The sequence below is a fragment of the Puntigrus tetrazona genome, chromosome 17 (assembly GCF_018831695.1).
Source record: "Puntigrus tetrazona isolate hp1 chromosome 17, ASM1883169v1, whole genome shotgun sequence".
NCBI classification, from domain to species: Eukaryota; Metazoa; Chordata; class Actinopteri; order Cypriniformes; family Cyprinidae; genus Puntigrus; species Puntigrus tetrazona.
The window spans coordinates 9,553,687-9,573,788 of record NC_056715.1 but is presented as its reverse complement, the minus strand read 5'-3'; the positions used below and the strand labels follow the sequence as shown (position 1 = coordinate 9,573,788).

At 36.4% G+C, this 20,102-nt stretch overlaps 1 protein-coding gene across 2 annotated transcripts in view; it reads right to left on the bottom strand.

The window, feature by feature from the left end:
• grid1a (glutamate receptor, ionotropic, delta 1a) overlaps positions 1-20,102 on the bottom strand; it is a 200,163-nt gene that overhangs the window by 41,013 nt on the left and 139,048 nt on the right. For both annotated transcript variants that reach the window (XM_043263726.1, XM_043263727.1), the window contains exon 5: positions 303-356. In XM_043263726.1, coding sequence (XP_043119661.1) covers positions 303-356 — 54 coding nt within the window. The remainder of the gene's footprint in view (positions 1-302; positions 357-20,102) is intronic.

Sequence of the window (20,102 nt, the reverse complement as noted above, 5' to 3'; positions counted from 1 at the left end):
CTTATTAGGTCTTGCTTCCACATCCAGCTCTCAGTCAACAGAGAGGGAGACAGTGCAATGAGGAGAGCAAAACTGTGGCTCAGAGTCGTGCCAGTGCAATAATCCACTGTCAGCTTTGCTCTAGCATGGTGACAGCATATTACATACTCAATGAGAGATGTGCCACATATCAAACACTATAAGTTGAAATTGGATATGACGACAGCAGACTGAATTTGGGCTGCCAACAGCTTCGAAGTCAATCCCTCTTTTCTGAAACAGATAAGAATGAGTTATGAAACTTGTTATGAATATGTGCTTACCTCATTGGCGTACACCCAGTGACTATCTTTGGATGCTAGATTTGTTTCCACTGCCTGCAGAAAACAAAAAGACAAAAGAATGCAGGAAAATTACTGTGATGAAAATAAACAAATCTTCTTGGTCTGCATACAAAAATTATAAGCTCAATCATGGAGAATAAGAGCCAAGGACACTCTTTTAAAAAAGTACTTTTGTGAAACATTCAAAGAAACATTAAAAGTTGATTTGAAACTTTTTTGAATACATTTTGTGCACTTCAAAAACTCCTGTTGCTTCCTGTGGCAATGTAAAAAGAAAAGTTTGTGTCTGTTTTGGCTATTACTGCATCTACTGTATGGACAAAAAAAGGTAGGTATGTTAAGGGATGACTTTTTTAATGAGAATGGTTTTAAAATCATGTTAGTTTGTGTCATGTAGTGTACTGTAGATGGATACAGAAAGATAGACAAAGTGTTTTTGTATAAGCTTGTATTGTGCTCTAAGATTTTAAACACAAGTCTGACTTTGTCATATTGTCAGGTAGTCCCTGCAAAGCAAAGTAAAAGCAAAGTTTTCTTTCTCTCTCTGCATGGAATGGGATTGTCTGACTGTGTAGAAATTTATCTTGGTGTCAACACATCAAACAGAATCAAAATTTTTATACCATTCAGCCCACAGCCATGCTCTCTGTCTTACTGAGTACTGCACTCATATCTTATTGGGCTAGACTTGCTGACAAAAAAGACTTTTTTTTCCCCCAAAATACCTTCTTTTATCTTCGAACGGAAGAAAAAAATTTGAAACGACATGTGGGTGAGTAAATGATGACCAAATTTTTTGTTTTTGGGTGAACTATCCCTTTCAGTTACAGTGACAGCTCATAGTACAGAATTCGGCAAAAATGCGGTGCTGTGGGAAGAAATGCAATGAAATTGCAACCTGTCAATGAAATGGAATAGGAATTGTTAGATATCTGGTTGTGAATCTTGACAGTGGCCACAGTGGAACATCTACATTATGTGAGATAGGAACACCTGCAGAGGGACAGCCTGGCTTTCATGTTTAGGGAGAAGATATTGGACTAACCACAGGCAGTAATGAAACGATAAGACCACATTGCAGGAGACTGATCAAAAACGTTCCTTATCAAACATCCTGTCCGGGTTCAATATAGGTGCATTCTATACAGAAAGAGATAGTGGTAGTGTATTTCTATGTCAGACACAGACAGATGAAACACCAAAAAAAGTAATTTTCCTGCTCAAGCTGCATTTCAAAGTACACATTGGATGCTGGAAAAGATTAAAAAACAGCTGGAGGTTGGAACGCCGCTTGCATGCATGCTTCAAAACAATAGAGAGTGTCCTGGTGATTCTTTACATCAACATGAAAAAAATATTGATCCGAATTCTTCTACTGAATTGCACTTGGATGCTCAGCACAGCACTTGCACCACATGTGCTTCAGTCCGAGGAAGAGAATCACAGTCTTGAAATATGCTGGAAAGAGCAAGAGCACTGAAGCATCTGTAATAAACTCCTCGCTTTTGTATTCTATGTTTCCTGTTTTGCAACCAGACCAAAACATCATATTACGAATTTATATATGTTGGTGGTGCAGGGTAATCCCCAAAGTCATAACCAAATTCCTTTGCTTTCTGCTGTACATTATATGGCAACTCTTTCTCTCTTGCATGCAATAGATCAGAACAACAGGAGTTTCCAGGACTGCAATTCTCTTCCACAACGACAAGGAAGAAAAGTGAGTCTCGCTGACTTATTCAACTGAAACTCCTGATTTCATGAAGAAGACAGCTTTTGATCCCTTCATTCTTCATCTCACCCTTCAAAGATTTTTTTACGCCTTTTTGTACTGTGACATCTTTTCCACTGCAAAAACTGTGACGTTATTAAGCAGAAACAGGGATCGCTCGCTTCACCATCATTACTTTATATCACGAATCAAAGAGAGAACATACAGCAGCACATGATCCAACTTCAATAGTAATTAATTAAAAAGTGAGGCAAAGTAAATTAGAAAAAGAAGGTTTACATGTGGTGTACAACAGATTTTGAATAATATATGTCTTTTTTATTTAGCTTTGTTAAGTGTTTGTGTTATGTAGACAAATAAAAATATCATTACTGTTCTACAAAATTAGAGACAGCATCACTTAAGGAACGACAATCAAGACTTACTGTAATAACTGACAGTGCAGTAGACTACTCTGCTGTGTTGATAATGAGAACAAATGATTCTGTTTGATTGCCAGTTTACTTCTTCACTACAGCAAGATCTGAGCTGGTGAAAATTGTGGCTTGTTTGCTGTTGGTAGATTACCACATTAAAGAAAGCATAAAGTGCACATTAAATTAACTTTATCAACAATTTAAAGGTTTTAAGAAAGAACTGAAATTTATTTCTGTTTAATGGACTGACCTTCTAATTGTAGTCTGGGTATGGAATGAGAAAAGAAAAGTGGTTGCTTTGCCTTTTCAAAATTCAAGATCTGGCTTGGAGTGTATCTTTATTTTACATGTAAATGATAAAATCTACAAGAACTATACAGTTGAACTGTACAATTGAATTCATATATTCAAAATGTATGGATTCTATCAGTAACAACAACGTAATGGCATAAAGGGGTCAATTTATGTTGTCTTCAAACTAAAATAAAACAGTAAATACAGTAAAAACAGTCTACAGTATTCAATAGCTCACAAATTCTCACTTTTTGATAATAGAAACCCCCAGAAATTGTGACCGTTATCTGGTATATATAAGTGAAATTGTTGGTTGAAAGCAGTTGCATGTCTTCCAGCTTTTGAGCACTGATTATAATGTCCCATCTCCAGCTGTGGTGAACCTTGAACAAGTCGAGCAGCAGCACTTTCTTAACAGTGATTTTCAGTAAAAACCCTATTCGTTTTCTTTCTATCATTTCATCACACATACATCATACATGAGTCCTTGTAAACTGTTAAGAAATGCTAGCGGATCGATGCATTGCCTTGATAAAGAAAAACATCTAGCCTTTTCTGTGCCCCATTATCATTTAACAATTCACGGAGCTCCGCTAGCATAGCGTTCCCAAGGTCATGGGTTTGATCGCCAGGACTGATAAAATGCATCTATGCATCTTCTGAATACGTAAACGCAACAATAAAAAAAACGATCGCTGACAGCACTGTAGCACATTCACAAGTTATTCCTCAAATATATGTCTTTCTTTGAAAACTTGCTCAGTTGTTTTCATTAACATTACATGCACTCTGCAGGTCTGCTACAGACTGCCCTCTGTACCTGTTTGCCTCAACAATGCGTGCCCATTGCAAAGGTGGGCAAAGCTGACAAACCCAGGGCTGATGAGAACTGAGCTGGGATTTCAGCTGTCTATCAAAATATGGATGTGTGTGCACAAATAAAGACCTGTGGCAAAGGAAAAAAATAAATATGTTCTTGGTGAGTAGAAGCACGTATATATATCGCTCTCAGATGGCAATAACAAAACATTTCAAAACACCTCCATAATTCAGTTCTCACTGGAAGAAGAAGCATAAAGGAATAAATGCATCAGTTGAAGTGGATGTACACTTTGAAATGAAATCCAGTCTGCTATCTGCAGTGTTTCTCTCCTCATCACATATAACCTGCCTGTTTCTGAAAGGAAAAAAAACCCAGTCTGTTACTGTTCTGCATTGATTTCACCTTTTTTTCTTTGCCTTGGTTTTCTTACTGCTGCAGCTTGCAAGAAAGTGCGAATAATGTGTTCTGCTTAAAATCTGAACTACACTGAAAAGGACGAGCATAAACATAAATATGTCCGTCGCACTAGCAACGTTCTCCCTCTGCTTTTTTATAATTAACTTGTTGAAGTTCACAATTAAACATCTCGTAAAAAGGTCTGAAATAACAGTTCTCACTTTCTCAGCTGTAGATTCAAAAAGACATAAAGAACAAAAAAGACCCTCAGAATACCTGTGGTTTTCCGGACGGGAAAATGGTCAATTTGAGGAGGAATAGGTCTTATGAAAGTTTGATGTCTAAACTCACATTCACTCAGGGTCAACAACCTTACACAGGAGAAAGATGCTTTGCTTGAAACATGCTTCCTTTCAAAAGAAGGCTTATGGTCTGACCAAATGTAATCCAGGGACGCCAAATGATATCAACAGAGAGCAACAACACAGATGTAGAATTTTTTCATTACTCCCCATCCTGCAAAACCAGACAAAAACATGTGTAAGAGGTGAAACTAGAGCGCTAGGAATGGAGCGCAGTATCATTTGCGATGAAATATTGTTCCACACAGTGAGACTCTCAGTGATTGGTCAACAGGGAGCTATAGTGAGTTCTGATTGGCCTCTTCATTGGTTTACTGGCAGAGGCAGGAGGATGGAGAGGAATGCACACAGGTACAAACACATGTCTTCTTTATTGCTGCGAGTGCAAGGTGAATGCATAAACATCAGTTCCCCCACGACTCTGAAACATTTGTCTTCAGAATAATGCCCAACAAAGATTGAACAACTGAAATAAAATCAATATGCGCTACTCGCAAAAGCGCATTTGCCAATTTTCGACCAGAAGGAATGCTTGCACTGGTCATGTTCGCCTCAGAGATGCATGCTAACAAACAAAGCAAAACATAATGGGTGTCAATATTGGTTAGGTTTGTCAAAAACACCTGAATAGGAGTCACTTCCCTTGTTGCTTGCTCACACATTGCACCCCGTGGGTTTGTTTATGTATCTACACGTATTTCATGCGCATGACAGCATTCTGACAAAGCAAAGTTCACTGGCAAACCACCAATAATCCTTGGAGACAAACACAGAGAAAGTGTGGCTAGGCTTTTCCATTACTGACAGACCAAGTAAATTGCTTTCCATGATAATAGCCGCAGTTTCACTTTTAAATTAAGCCAGGCAATAAACAAAACATGAAGATACTCTAAATGTACACAATAGAATTAAAATAAGAACACTGTCTAATTTGCTTCTCTTTTTAATGACTACAGCGTGCTCCATTAAAGGCAAACATTTGAATAATGTGTTTTTTATTCCTGGGGGAAGGAAGAGTCGATGAAAGGAGGAACTGCAAGCGGTTACCCTGTGTCATCGCATGAAATATCACTGCTAGAGAAAACAAATAAACAGAAATCTGCAGAGAAATGATACCGCCACCCGTGCAGCGCTGTCAAGAGATTTTTAAGCAGGTGGAGGAGAGATGGGAGGAGAGATGAGAGATCTGGAAACAGCCCTGTTATGCTTGAAATGTGGAAATGGACGTCATAAAGAAAGACTTTAAATGGTTTTGATCAAGTGAATTGAAGCGGGTGCAGTCGTAAAGCACTAACTAGGTTATAAACAGTCCGTATGGGTATCTCACCGTTATACCTTTGGGATCTACCCTCATCCATAATTCTTTTCTGTACTGTCACACATTCTAACAGTTTGAATGATTTCCTCTGAACAATCATAAACATGCTCTCTCTCTCTCTCTCTCTCTCTCTCTCTCCGTCAGTCTATGCCTGTCTGCCCATCAATACGTGCAACAAACAATCAGCTGAAAGCCAATGAGAATTGATTCCCTGACACTGAGATTTGTGGGAGAGCAGGATGTCTTTGATGGTTCAGGATTGAGTTCAGACTCTTGAATCAAACACCTACTGATTGCTGTCAATCCACAACAGCATAAACAACAGCAAAACAGAGAGGGATCCTCTGCAAATGAGTCGTGCATAAACCCTTGACCATTATGGAGAAACTACAGGACAACTCATTTTGGAAATCAATTCTCCCCTAGAGATGTGCAAAATCTGTACAACTGACTAGTGGAACACAATAGAAGATATTTTGAATAACCTTTCTACTGTTTTTGTCCATATAATAAATGCCAGTGGTATCCAAACAACTTCATTGACTTTAACTGTATGGATTAAAAAAAACATTCTTTCATGTTGCACAGAAGGAAGAAAGTTATATAGGTTTGAAACAAAATTAAACTAAATAGTTATGTTTCTATAAGATTTAACTGAATTAAACTTTTAGTTTAGTTGCATTTTTCTTATCAGATGAAGCATTTATCCTACTCAGTTGTACAGTTTATGCTTTGTTTTAATTTATGTGCATCTTGGCATTTTTTTTTTTTTTATGGAATATTCCAAAAATGTGCACAAAAATAGGTGGATGGAAGCATTGCTGTAACATTGTTTATCATTTCTAGGTAAACCTTTGCTTTAAGGACCTTTCCACTGCCAAATATTACTTTCAAATGCATCACCTCCTTAAGAGAAACCCCCTTCTGAACATAAAAATGCAGACATTTTCAGATTTCAATCAAGACCCAACAGCACTTCTCAAAGTAACTATTAAATTAAAATACCTGAATTAAATTAAATTAAAATATCTAAATAAGCAGCAAATATATGAAAGTACTTTTTACATTTAACTTTGGCACTCTGACTTATCCCTTCTCTCTCCTTCTATCTTATGGTACAATGATGTTTCAGCTCTGTCTAATTCTAAGCTGGACCTTGTTAAGTCAGATAACCTGTTGCTATGGTAACTCTGATCAAGGCTTGTCTCCCAGAGAGTGTCTAATTTAAGATGGAAGGCTTTAGACAGAGGCTGCTCTGCTCAAGGAAGCAACAGGTATTCATGTGAATGAAAATGAGCATTAAATAGGGCCTATTATTCATCTATCACATGAATTAAGAATGTGAGATCAACGTATTTAATGCTTCACAAAGAAAAACAGACATCCTCGGGGAATGGTGAGGAAATCTATTCCTTTATTTATTAATTACCTTGTCATGTGTTGACATGTTTGGCTAATTTTTTGCCTCTGGATATCAGAATTTGCATGCATGAACATAAGATACTGGGTATTCAACCTAGGTCAGACACTAATTAGACCCATGCATCTAGTGTACACAAATACAAAGCATTCTTCTAATACAAAGGTCTTGATGTGATGTTTATCATACACAAACTCCCAACCTCCATTAGATATTACAGACCATACGTTGCTGTTAACAAACATCAAGACTGCAAAGCAAAGTCGTTTTTTATCCTTATGTATTGTCATTAACCAACAAAAAACAATATAAAAGGTGTAATAAAAATGGATAAACTTTTAATTTAAACATGCTTTAAAGCGTCACTACTGTATTATGGGCTACGAAAGGTTCGTATTTTGGTTTTGGGATTCCCAAACAGCAACATGTTGACATGCATGCAAGGTCAAAAAAAAACACTTTCATTTTCTTATAATATGCATTTATTTTTACTTTATTTGTTCAACGACTCCCAAACGATTGTTCAACAATTCATTTGTCCAAACCAGTGCTGCCAACTTCTTTCACTGGAGAGTAGCTAAACCCAGCTTGAAAAGCAGCTAAATGTCACTAGATGATGTCATATTATTTTGCCTCTCTGTGCTCACATAATGTATTTTGACACAGCGAAATTCTCAATATAGCAGTTTTTATTGATATATTTTACAGTTCCTGTTGTCAGAAAAAAATAAGAATATTGAATAATGACTACTAACCAGATCTCCCTTCAACAACACTAAACTGAATTCCTGATTTCTAATTGAGCAGTTTTTTTGAATGAAATCCAATAGACATAAGATAAAGACAATGGCTGTGCTGTGATTTTGGCTACATTTGCACGTAAAATAGAGTTAAAAGCAGCAGAATATCTAATTGAACTGAAAGCTCTGCTCAATTTAGCTGGTCGCTGAATAGAGCAGATGCAGAGAAAGGTGTGTGCACGCTGGGAAAACAAGAGTCTAAAAACCAGGCTATCATAGACACTTGGTAAGGTTTGTCCAAGAAGTCATTAGATTTGTCACTATTTGCTTTTTTTGGAAAAATGTTGCCAAGGGGGTTTGAAAAGTTGCTAAATTGGCAACACTGGTCCAAAATTCTCCAGTGATTGGTCGATTTCATTTTGAGTTTTTAACACTCCAAACGTGGCTCCTAGTGGCGAAGAATAAATTTGCATGTAGACCAATGAGAAACGAGTGGGTGGACAATATGCTAATGTTTCATGTTGACGTCAACATGAAATGGCTTGAGAATTGTTTAAATGATTCAGAGTCGACTCTTTCTTTTTAAAGACAATAAGTTTAAAACGGTGCACATTTAGATTCAGTCATTTCCAAAAATCCATAATAGGGGTACTTTAAATTAGTAAACAGACATCATTTGTCACACAGTTGCTCATACAGACCTAGACTCTAAAACAAAAAAATTGTTATTAAGAGAGAAAATAATTTATGTGCTTTTTTTAAGCTATTTAATCAATTAAGAATTATTTAATTTACTGCAATTTCGACCTCAGGCCTCTAAAGGGTCCTGGGCCCCTGGTTGACAATCCCTGAGCTAAAGGAAGATGAGAAGGATTTGTAAACAGATTACAATTACTTTAGATTACTTTATAAGGCTGTGTTCTGATGCATAGTGCAAAATGAGACAAGAAACATCAAACAGAGTCAATTTTGATTTCATGTTGATTTTTGCAAGCCTCAAGACCAAATCCCTTTTCAAGGTTGTAAAGAGTTACAGGGAGAAAACAGACTCAAAAAAGACTGTTGTTTTGCAAACACGAGTCTGAGCTGCTGACAGATACAGCAGTAAAAAAACCTCAGGCTCCGATTTCAACTCTCGAGCCCTATCTCCATCTGTCAGCCAAAGCTGAGAGAATTGCATATAAACACGAGTTTATGGTGTGTTCTGATCAATTCAGAAAACTGAAATCACTAGTGTACATGACCAAGCAATAAAGGCAGAATGATTACTCAGAAATCAGTCAGTTCACAGCTGTTGGGTACTCAATGGGAAAGTGTTTCATAAAACAGCCTACATTAAAAAAAGCACTCAAGCAGTAAAAACGAACATCTGATAATGTACATAAATAACTGTAAATTAAATCCACATCTTCACGCAGATGGAGGAGTTTCCCCTTAAGAGGTCACCAGCTGTCAAACTTCAAGAAAGGTGAGACTGCACTTAACATTCAGAGGGAATGTGTGTAGATTATGTGAAGACTAATATGATTCAAAACAACTGACTCTGTGCCTACCACCGAATTAACATGCCAGTGTTCATGATACATACTAGGTGTGAACAAAACTATCCAGAAGGAATTTATGCAACAAAGTTTTGAATTGCTGAGTAAGGAAGAGGGAGAGAAGATATCGATGCATTTGAGAAGTGGGATAAAGAAATTACTCTTACATAATGAAAATGGCTCGATATAAGATAAAAGCTACTCAAATACATTTAACGTTTTTAAGGTACAGAATGTTATTTGTGTTACATATCTATTGAGCAAAAAAATAAACGGTTTCCGGGTGCAGGGCTGGATATTCTCAATGTTTTACCATTGTGGGAGGCAGCAAGGGAAAGTAGCTCCTTTGCCTGCTGTGACAAATGCAACAAGGTGAGGACTGAAGAGGTGTGTGTGTGGAGGGGATTGGAAAAAAATAGCCTATGGCACCAGAGCGAGACAGAATCTTATGGGAGAGGGACTGAAAATATGCGTAGACCTCTATACTTTTAGGAAAAAAAAGGAATAACTGCTGTCACTGTGGTGATTTCTCCAGCACTTCTTCAAAAGGTACTGTTACTATTCAGGCATTAATATACATATCTATCTATCTATCTATATATATATATATATATATATATATATATATATATATATATATAAATGTTTAGATACTAATACTATATGCATATTTTAGGTGGAAATAAATGGTACAAAAAGTACCATTTATAAAAGTTGTGGACCCCAACAAAAGCACCCTTTTTCTTAAGAGTGTACCTCTGAAAAAAAAAAAAGTGAAAACTGTATTTTGTAGGAGCAGACCAGAATCTTGCCGGAGCGAGACTAAAAAGTCCATCCCATGTAGTTCTCCACTATGTATTTTATACACTCACTATTCATTAGGCTATCTGAATGAGCAGTGGGTATTAATAGAGCCCTGAATAATCCACCAGACTAATTCCGTACAATCACAAGAAAGCAGTGACTGGCAAAATCTGCTCCTACAGCGTCTTTACACTGACAAACTGCAGCTGTCACCACAATCAGCATGTGTCTTATCTTCTGTCCGCTGTGCATGCGAATCAACATTAGTATGTGATCTGCTGTTGCTTGCAGTTGTGTTTCTATGTAAAAACACAATATATCTAAAGCTTGCTGGGGATTAAATGCCATTTAAAAACAGTTCTTTATAGACAAATTAAGCCATAATGTACCACCTCATAATAGCATGAGGGGATGCGGATGTTAAATTTATTTATATATATATATATATATATATATATATATATATATATATATATATATATATATATATATATATATATATATATATATATATATATATATATATACATACACATCATATACATCAGAACATGAGATAACTACTATATTCTTACAGACAAAGAAAGGCAGAAAGTCGAGGTAGGAATCCATGCCTGACACAATCAGACTCAGATCTGCAGAATTAATCTATTAGCCAGGGGCCCTTTATAATGACCCCATTGCTGCCTGCTAAAAATTATACAAAAACACCCTATGCAGATTATATGTTTATGATTATTATCATACAGTATCTAAATAACAATAATCACAGCCTTTGATTAAATGGCTCTAAATGAAAAAATAAATAAAAGAACTTAAATGTCAGAATAAGCGTGGTTGATTGTACCCATGCACTCTTTTTAAAAATGTATTCATAACCATTTCAAACATTGTTTTAATATGAACAGCCTTAAGTAAGTTCAAATAGTGGAAAACTTAAGGCTGTACAGAACTTCCATGTTGCAATAGGTTGCAATAGTTGTATTTTTTACCTATTGTAAATGAATTTGTTTATCAGTCTCCTCAGGGTACAGGGACCCTGGCAACACATAATTTCTTCTTATGAAATATTAATTAGAATTTTTTTACTTAAATCGCCCATTAATACTCATAGCGAGCAATACACTAAACCGGATCAGTTTGAAGTTCTAAAACCATGTTTCCCAACGGTAAAATAACGTAGGAAAGAGCATCCACTTCACAATTGTTCTCAAATGATCTTTGCTCACCCAGAAACTTTTATTGGCTGTTAGTTCTGAATAAGACATTAAAATGCACGAAGTAGACTGTGAACTCTACACCTCCGAGTGCCATCGCTAAATCTAAATAGACAGTGGGTACGTAAAGCTAATTTGTAGAGGCGGGGATAGTTTTCTGTATAATTTCACTGGTTCTCTCTATCTCCTTGGTTTGGAGGTAATAACAGACTTCAGAGATGAGAATAAAAACAAAATAAAAACAGTGGTTTTAAAAATTGCTTAAATAGCTACTCTTGACCGACCAATTTGTGGTTTGAAAAATTGGATCCAGCTGTCGTGATGAATAAAGAAAGCTCTTTATTATTGTAATTGCAAGACACTCTGACAAAGAGAGCCAAAATCTCCCAGTGGGTGGGATACATATTCATGCAAATGCATCCCATCAGTTAGAAATGCATATTGAATGTCAAGCTTACAGTTCTGTAAATATCAGATCTCTCATTTAGTCTTAAAAAAAAGACTATTTTTAAACATTTCTGATTCGACCTTCAATATTATTTTGTGGTTGGTCCGCGTAAAAGCTTACATTTTTTACAAAAAGAAAGGACATTTAAGTAAAGTATTCTTTTATGACTGACATGATATTTGATATAGATTTGTAAGTTGATTTTGTAGTAAAGAAAGGGTTAAAAAGTCTCCACTACCATCCAAACCAACCAACTGTCTTATTGTAACATACTGTACAATCAAATCCTAAATCAGGTAGGAACAAAATGGGGTACAGCATTAAATGCAAGTGTGAACAGTGCAATCTGCACATTCCCTAAGAAGGAAGAATTAAACACAAGGTCCAGTGATTCTGAGTGTATGTTCACTTGCTGTGAAAACTAATTAAATCACCTGTTTCTCAGTTTCTCAATCAATAAACACCCTCTAAACCGCAGCCCCAGCCTGCATTATGTTTCATAATAGCAATTTGAGCTTTTAAAATGCCTTTTAAATAAGACAGACTCATTTACGCTTTCTCAAACAAAACCGGTCAGGGCTTTGTTCTATATGCGCCATATATATGGTATACTATACTATACATTTAAATGGTGTACTGTATGTTGTGCAGCTTAGGGAGAATAATATATATATATATATATATATATATATATATATATATATATATATATATATATATATATATATATATATATATATATATATATATATATATATATATGTATATGTATCTTTTTTTTTCTTTTTGCATTGGGTTTTATTTAGCACTCCTAACAGCTACTGTAAAAAGGTTCAGTGTTAGCAAGTACCATGAAGCTAGAGACCTACTGAGATCACTTTCCCCAAGAGGTTGCCACTTAGTCCCTTCAATTACTGTAAATCATTTCGGATTGAAGGTGTCATCTAAATGGGAAGTCACTACAACCTTAAAGGCTCAACCATTAGCACTGTACATTGTAAATGACACCCATCAATGCTGGATGAAGTTGATTATCTGTGTTTACATACATGTATGCTGGAGAGTGATGGGACAAAGAAGACGACACCATGATCAAAGCCTGTATTTTCCAATCACTCCTGCCTCCATTAGTTTGATGAATGAGGCAAATCTACCACCCAGACAGGGCCAAAGTCCTGAAAAATGATGCAATTACATGTCTTTGAATAGAGGGGGAGAGGGAGAGAGAGGGGAAAGAATAAGAGAGAGAGGATGTGTCGTTGTGGATATTTCACAAAGAATGAGAATGGAACATTCACTCGTTTTCTTTCTCCATTAAACGCCTTTGTGTTGGAATCTGTCATGTGATTCTACAGGGAGAACTGACCTGTTATACTATAATACAACAACAAATTATCCTCACTCCCAGGAGTCAAAACATATCTTTCTTTAGATGCAGATGCTGCTGTATTTATTTTGTTCAACAGTGACCTCGTCTTCTGCAATGTGCATATGTTCATTTGTCTTTCAACCATATATATGGAAGTTAGTATTCTGTTTATTTAAATAAAAATAGTTCTGATTTAGTTTGCTAAGCTGGAGGCCTGGCATCTCAGCAGCTCACTTCAGACACAGGCAGGATATTGAATACTCTTTTGTTAAGACTTGCTAAATGTTCTTTATCTTGACATTGATTTGAGGACTTGCATAAGTAGCATCTTGTTTATGAAAATGTGCTTAAATGGTGAAGCAGAAACTCATTTTCTGTGATTTTTGTGTGGATTTGTTTACTCTAAAGATCAAGTATGGCCATGTTAAACTTAAATGGGCATAAAAAAAGTTGTAAAAATCACTAAGCATGAAATATTTAAAGGGCTGAATAACTCAGCTTGAGGAAATTATGAAATTAAATTGATTTTATTAAATTAATTCCCTTAATGTGGAATGTTTTCAAGGCAAAAATCTTTCATTTTATTTATTTATTTTTGTTTTTTACTGAAAAAAAATTTGTTAAACTTATGAGACAATTAGTATATATGAGTTATTAGTAAATGTTTCCTTATAGAGACATAAGATAGAAGAAGAAGCAGATATTGTTTTGAGTGAGTTCATTTAAAGTTTGATGCTTTCCTCTATAGAGTATAGACAGGATAGAGCTTTAGTAGCTTTCAAGCATATTGAGGCCTGCAATTTAGCTTTGTATGTACGCATGTTTGTGTGTATGAATACCTCTCTTTCAGTAACCCTTCCCATTTAGATTATATAGTGCCACTCAAAAGTAGCATTAGCAAGCATACTTGGATTTCCTTTTAGAGTCATGAAAACACAGAAAGTTCTCAATAACAGCACAATAACCTTTACTGCTGTTAGTCAAAAAAATCTCCAGCAGGTTTAGCATTTTGATGTTGTATGCTTTTAAGTTTTCTTCGTTTGCTATGTGTATGCTTTTAACTGTTTATTTGTCATAAGTATTAAGAAAATAAGAAATACTTCTAATATGAACAAATGTGCTTTTTAACATACTTAAATTAGCATAAATTTAATGAATAAAATTTTTAATTCAAAAGCTTCTGTCAAATCACAGTAAAGACTTCCTCATGAAACGCCAAGGTCTTTGTACAGCAAGGTCTCCAGGATGGTGTCATTGAAATTACTACACCATTTCACATTTTATGTTCTTGCTCACCTGACAGCATTAACAATGGTTTCGGTTCCAAAGGAACATAAATACTGGCCAAAAACATATATCTAAAATTGCATTTAAGTAATTTTGCATAAACAACGCCAAAATGCTTTCAAATTGTGCCAAATAAAATATCTACACTAAATTATTTTTGTGGTTGTGCTCCCCACCTCTTCCCAAACTACCTGTTTGGGATTCAGTCCCTTCTTTTCTGCATGTACTATGCATTAATTGAAAAACTGAGGCCAGAGGGCATCCCCATTATATAGTCGACAGTAGACCGGGCTTCTTTGTGGCAGCTCTCTCATTGTTTGGCAGAGCTTGTTTTGGACGGCTTGCTGTAGAATAGTGGAGACTACGACCCACGGCCTGCCCTCATGCTAGACCTGCCCTCGGGATCTCATGCCTTATTGTGCCGCCATTAGTCTGCAGATACAGGTATCTCTCTCAGCACTACCCTTAGTGTGAGCCAATACGATCCTTCGCTAATGATGCTTTTTGTTCCACCTCGTTTCTGCTCCAGAGCGCTCTCAGGTTCACAGCCAATTAATTAGTCCTGTCAATCCACCCCCTTCCCGACATAAACATTCCCTTTTTTTCACTTTATGCATTCCATCCTAGCTACCTTCAAGTTCATGCCTGCTTTCACTCGCTCTTGCATTCTCTCTGATTTGGGTTTTGACTGCAACCTGTCTTTCCGAGCAAATTATACTTTTGTCGCAAGTACCGTACGAATAAAATCCAAGTGAACTGGAATGAAATTGATTTAATTGAGCAACCAGCAGCTAAGATGCAGAAAGGATAACACTGCTTCGTTAAAGCAAGCACACAGTAATATTAGCTTACAAATTACAGCAATTTGCCTCAGAATGGATTCGTGTACATATTGATCTGACAGCTGCCTTTGTCTGAAATCCTTGGTAAAATATTTATTCTGATTCTTCTCCAGGATAGCATTTGAAGGAAAATGCCATATTTGCATACCCAAAGCACTTCAGATCTTCTCACAGCAGCTCTTCGGCTCCAGAGCAGCTGATCTTGGAGTTCTGTATCTCATCTTATTGGGAAACACATCGAGATCTTAAAGCGCTGCAAAGATAATGAGTTTACAAATAGATACAGTTTCAGGGAAACTAATTATATTGGCATTTTTCATATAAATCTACATGTTGACTTAAGTAAAGGAACTGATATATGCATCTACATGTTTGTTGAACGTAACATCTCTAAATGAGGTGAAATGTTCACACTGTATGATAGTTCAGAGAATATAGTCTACTGGCTTTCACAGAACACATCCTCCTATTTACCATCATTCAAATGAAAAAATTAAATCCTGCTTTATTTAATATATAGTCTATTTGTTCCGAGATGCAGAGTGAAAGAGAAATCGTAAATTGTGAAGTTTTTCTGTTTTCCTATTGTGCAGATGGTCAAGTTTAGAGGTCAGTGTAAAATAGTTTTCTGATTGTTCCCATTATGTCTGTCAGCGTGTTCCTTCAGCCATGGCCGTATGAAGCAGGGACACACAGAAGAATGAAAGAGCAAAAGAACTATAGAGCTATACACATCCCTCATGTCTGGAGGTCTCAAAACATTCTACACCAGAGACACAAATGAGATTTATCAGAAGTGCACCAACAATGTGCTGCCAGCTCTCATTGAGTGTATTAAAATACACCCCCTCCCATTTCTTTCTTGAGCACAATTACAGTAAACAGGAATGACAGCTTTTATGGATCGGTTTTTCACTGAGGTTGTTGATCGTAACAGTTGGCGCTCCTGTTGAATGAAGCAGAACAAAGGGTCTGTGTTTACTTCAATGGATAGTTCAACCAAATATTAAAACTCTGTTATTCACCTTTATATTGTTTTTAACCTGTTTGACTTACTTTTTTGTTGAACACAAAAGAAGATAATTTAAAGAACATAGGGGTCCAAACAACAATAAGCCTTATTGATTTCTATTTCACTGATGTCAATAAGGTCTAATATTGATTAGAAAAACCAACATTTTTTCCACAGACAAGGAGTTGAAATAACACATGTTCGAGACAAGGTTTGAAATAACACATGTTCGAGACATGTTATTTTCCAGGAGTAAATTTTTTTAATACATATTTTCTATATTTTATCCTATTAATGCAATCTCAGTTTCACTAATCGATATTTATGCATTAAATGTTTGCTCACAGATTTTGAAAACATTTCTAGAAAACAAAACATTAATAAAATCCCTAATGGGCAACGTATTAAACAGTAATAAATCCCTAATAGGCAAAGTATCATGAAAAATCGGGATAAACATACTGATGGTTAGCTGCAAAGTTAATCCTCTGCCCTAATTCTCACCATTAATGATATTTAATTAAGAGTTTCTTTAATTACACTTTTTTGCACTCACATTTTCAGAATATGCCTTTAAATAAAAGAAAAAATTACAGGATTCCACTGAGTTTCATTATAATTTACCGAACTGAATTCTCAGGAAACAATTTATTTCTGAAGGGCTCTTAAATGTCCCTTGACGTTAAGCACTAACATAAGTAATAATCATCCATCACACCGACGAGCTGCCAGATGTAACCTTTGCTGATTTTAATCTAACATCCTGCCACTTTCCATAACAATTTTTTCCCCTTAGAGAAAGGTTTACAACATTTCAAACTCAGGCCGTAAGTTAGTTAGTTGTTACAGTGCTTGTTGATTGACAGTTTGAATGAAAACACTGTCACGAGAGACAGCTTTGTAATGAAGAGTGTGAACCCTGCACTCTGCCGTTTGATTAATTGGGTACGCGTCGCGAGGTGCATTCTAAGCCACATCTTGTATGAGCTTCTTGAGAGGTTGAGAGCCTCTTCAAGACTTTTATCATGTTCACGATTAAACTTGACTCAGCTGTGACTCAGCACCTTAAGATTTGCTGACTCATCTATGTGCTGCATATCGAAGACATTCCCTTTAGATTCTTTTAAGAGGTTCTGACACAAAAGAGTGGAAACCTGTACCGTACGACCATTTCCATTCTTAATCACTCAGGAGTTCTGCGAGCGCACACCATGTAAAAACCTGAATAGGCTTACAAATACGACGTGAGCATTCGATGCAGTATTCAGCACACCCCTATCCATACAGGTTAACAGTAATGCTAAGCACACCAGAGTGCTATCGGTGCTTTAGAGGTGATGCTGAGAGCAGCAGAGTTTTCAAAGTGATTCTGAAAGCTTTTTGAGTGTGTGAGGCAGCCTACGGGTCAGTTTTTTTTTACCGTCACACTTTAGAACTATCACCTAACCACAGGAAACAGAGAATAGACAAGTAACGCTGTCTTTGATGTTCTTATTGGGGTTAGAAAGAAATCGGGAGGCAAGGTAGAGTGTTGATTAAAAATAAAGACAGGAAGAGGGAGAAAGAATATTCATTAGAACTGAAGAGAAAGTGTGAAGAAGCCGACGAGATGGAAAGAAAGAGAGAAAGCAGTAAATTTTCAAGATGAATGAGGACAAGGACAGTGATAGATAACACGCTGACAGGCTTAATTTGTTGCTGTGGTGGGGGGTCAGGGGCTCTGGAATGCAGGTTCTGTGTTTGTGTGCTGTGTCATAAGTACTCTGTGGATAGCAACCAAGAAACAGATGTAATTCAGAGCTAGTTCGATGTTTATAAAAAATCCCAAAGCAAATGATTTACGATATTCTATTCTGTGAAATAGTTCTTTAACGCCTTCTTGAATAATAAAGAATATATGGATTTGTTAACTAAAGGGGGAGGGTACAACTGAGTTTCGTGCATTTAGATTTGTTTACACTGGTAAAGCGTTGGATCCTGAATATGTGAGCAGAGCGGAGCGTGGAGTGGAGAGGTGTCTTTTTAAGCGGAGCGAGACGTGGATTTTTCCCTGGTGAGCATGATTTCCCAAGTACAAGATGTTCAACAACATTCCATTCAACCAATCAGATTTGAGGGATAATTTTTCATCTGTTTTGATCTGTATATAAATGTATATAAATATATCTGTTTTCCCACTGATTTTAGGAATACATTTTGAGTAGAGTTAGGTTTAGGGGTAGAGATTGGAATAAAAATGTTATAAAAATGCAGGATCATGTCTTCCTCGGCTGTTTTCCCTTGTATATGTTTTAAACAGGTACAACACTTATTCACACGCAATTGCTCTCTCAATAAGGCATTTAAACAAATTTGATAATTTTAGGTGCTACTCCATCTGTAACCTATTTTGAATTAGCACTGCAAAAAGCAGCAATAATGCTGACAATTAGCTCACCATGTGGCAGGAAAAAAACGTGCACACTGTAGTGTTCCAAAGCCTCTTTTTAAACGCACCTGTTATTTTATTTGCTTCTTTTATATACGTTATGAGCAGAACTGTGCTATTTCAAACGTATTGAAATCTGTACTGTGCATACTGTTACTGATCAGCTGAGCGAGGTGCGGGAAATGCTGAACCCGAACAGGTTAATAAATGCTCAGAACGGGGAGGGGAAATTGCCGCTCCACTCCGCTCACATACTCTGCTAAGGATGGACAAAGTTTCAAAAAACAATTTGGACGTATGTCAGACTATTTCTGTAGCAAAAATCTTCTAGGTTTCTACAAGCTTCAGAGACTTTTTCGGGGCAGCAACGGAGTTTCACAATTGGGTCTGTTAACAAACGGTAAGTGAAACGGCATAAAATGTCTGTGTTTTGTTGCTATTGGTCCAAGTGCGCGTCACTCTTTAGTTTTGCCCACATGGCATGCCTCCAGGAGCTTGGTTTTTCTGGAGAGAATCATAAAGCTGTATCTTTCTTATTTGAATATGATAAAAACTAAAGACTTTTTGGAGATATGAAGGTTGCAGTACTATAGGTACTCAGGATTAACATGTGAATGCGTTATGTACCCTTTAAGACCAAACCAGAACTATTAAGTGGTATTTGAATAAGAACTAGAAATTCTTTATGATTCTCTTTAGTCCTCTCTGTAAAAAGGTCACAGTAAAGATAAAATATTTACAGTCTTGATACCAAAACATTAAGCTGAATATAAAAGGCGCCTGTCAGGGTCTAGACACATGCGATCATCAGTCTGTAAGTAATGGCTTTTATTTCAGAAGCATGACAAGGACAGTTCAGGGTATGAGCAGTAATGACAGCTATAATCACGACTAGCAACATCACACCACACAGAGCTGCATACAGAAATACAGAAATACAGAATCCTAAGTTACAATCACTTTCCATCTGAAACGTATCACCAGCTTGATTTTAAACAATACAGAAAATGTCACTGCATACAAACAAACTGCCAAGCTATGTTATGCAAAACCTTGTCTATGAAATTGGAATGATGCACTCTTGTATTTGAATAGAGTTGCAGTAGAATACGGAATTAAATCACCGCAGATGTCATCTCGTGGCGAAGGGGGAAAAAAAAAATCAACAACAAAAAATATCATTAGGTTTCCTGAATACCCAGCTGAATCTATTCATGGTCCAGTAAACTGTGAGCTGAAATTTCATTTCACTGTTGGTTTGTGTATGTTTTCATTAATAACACACACATGCGTGGGCGCAAACACATACACACACTCTGGGAGAGAAATT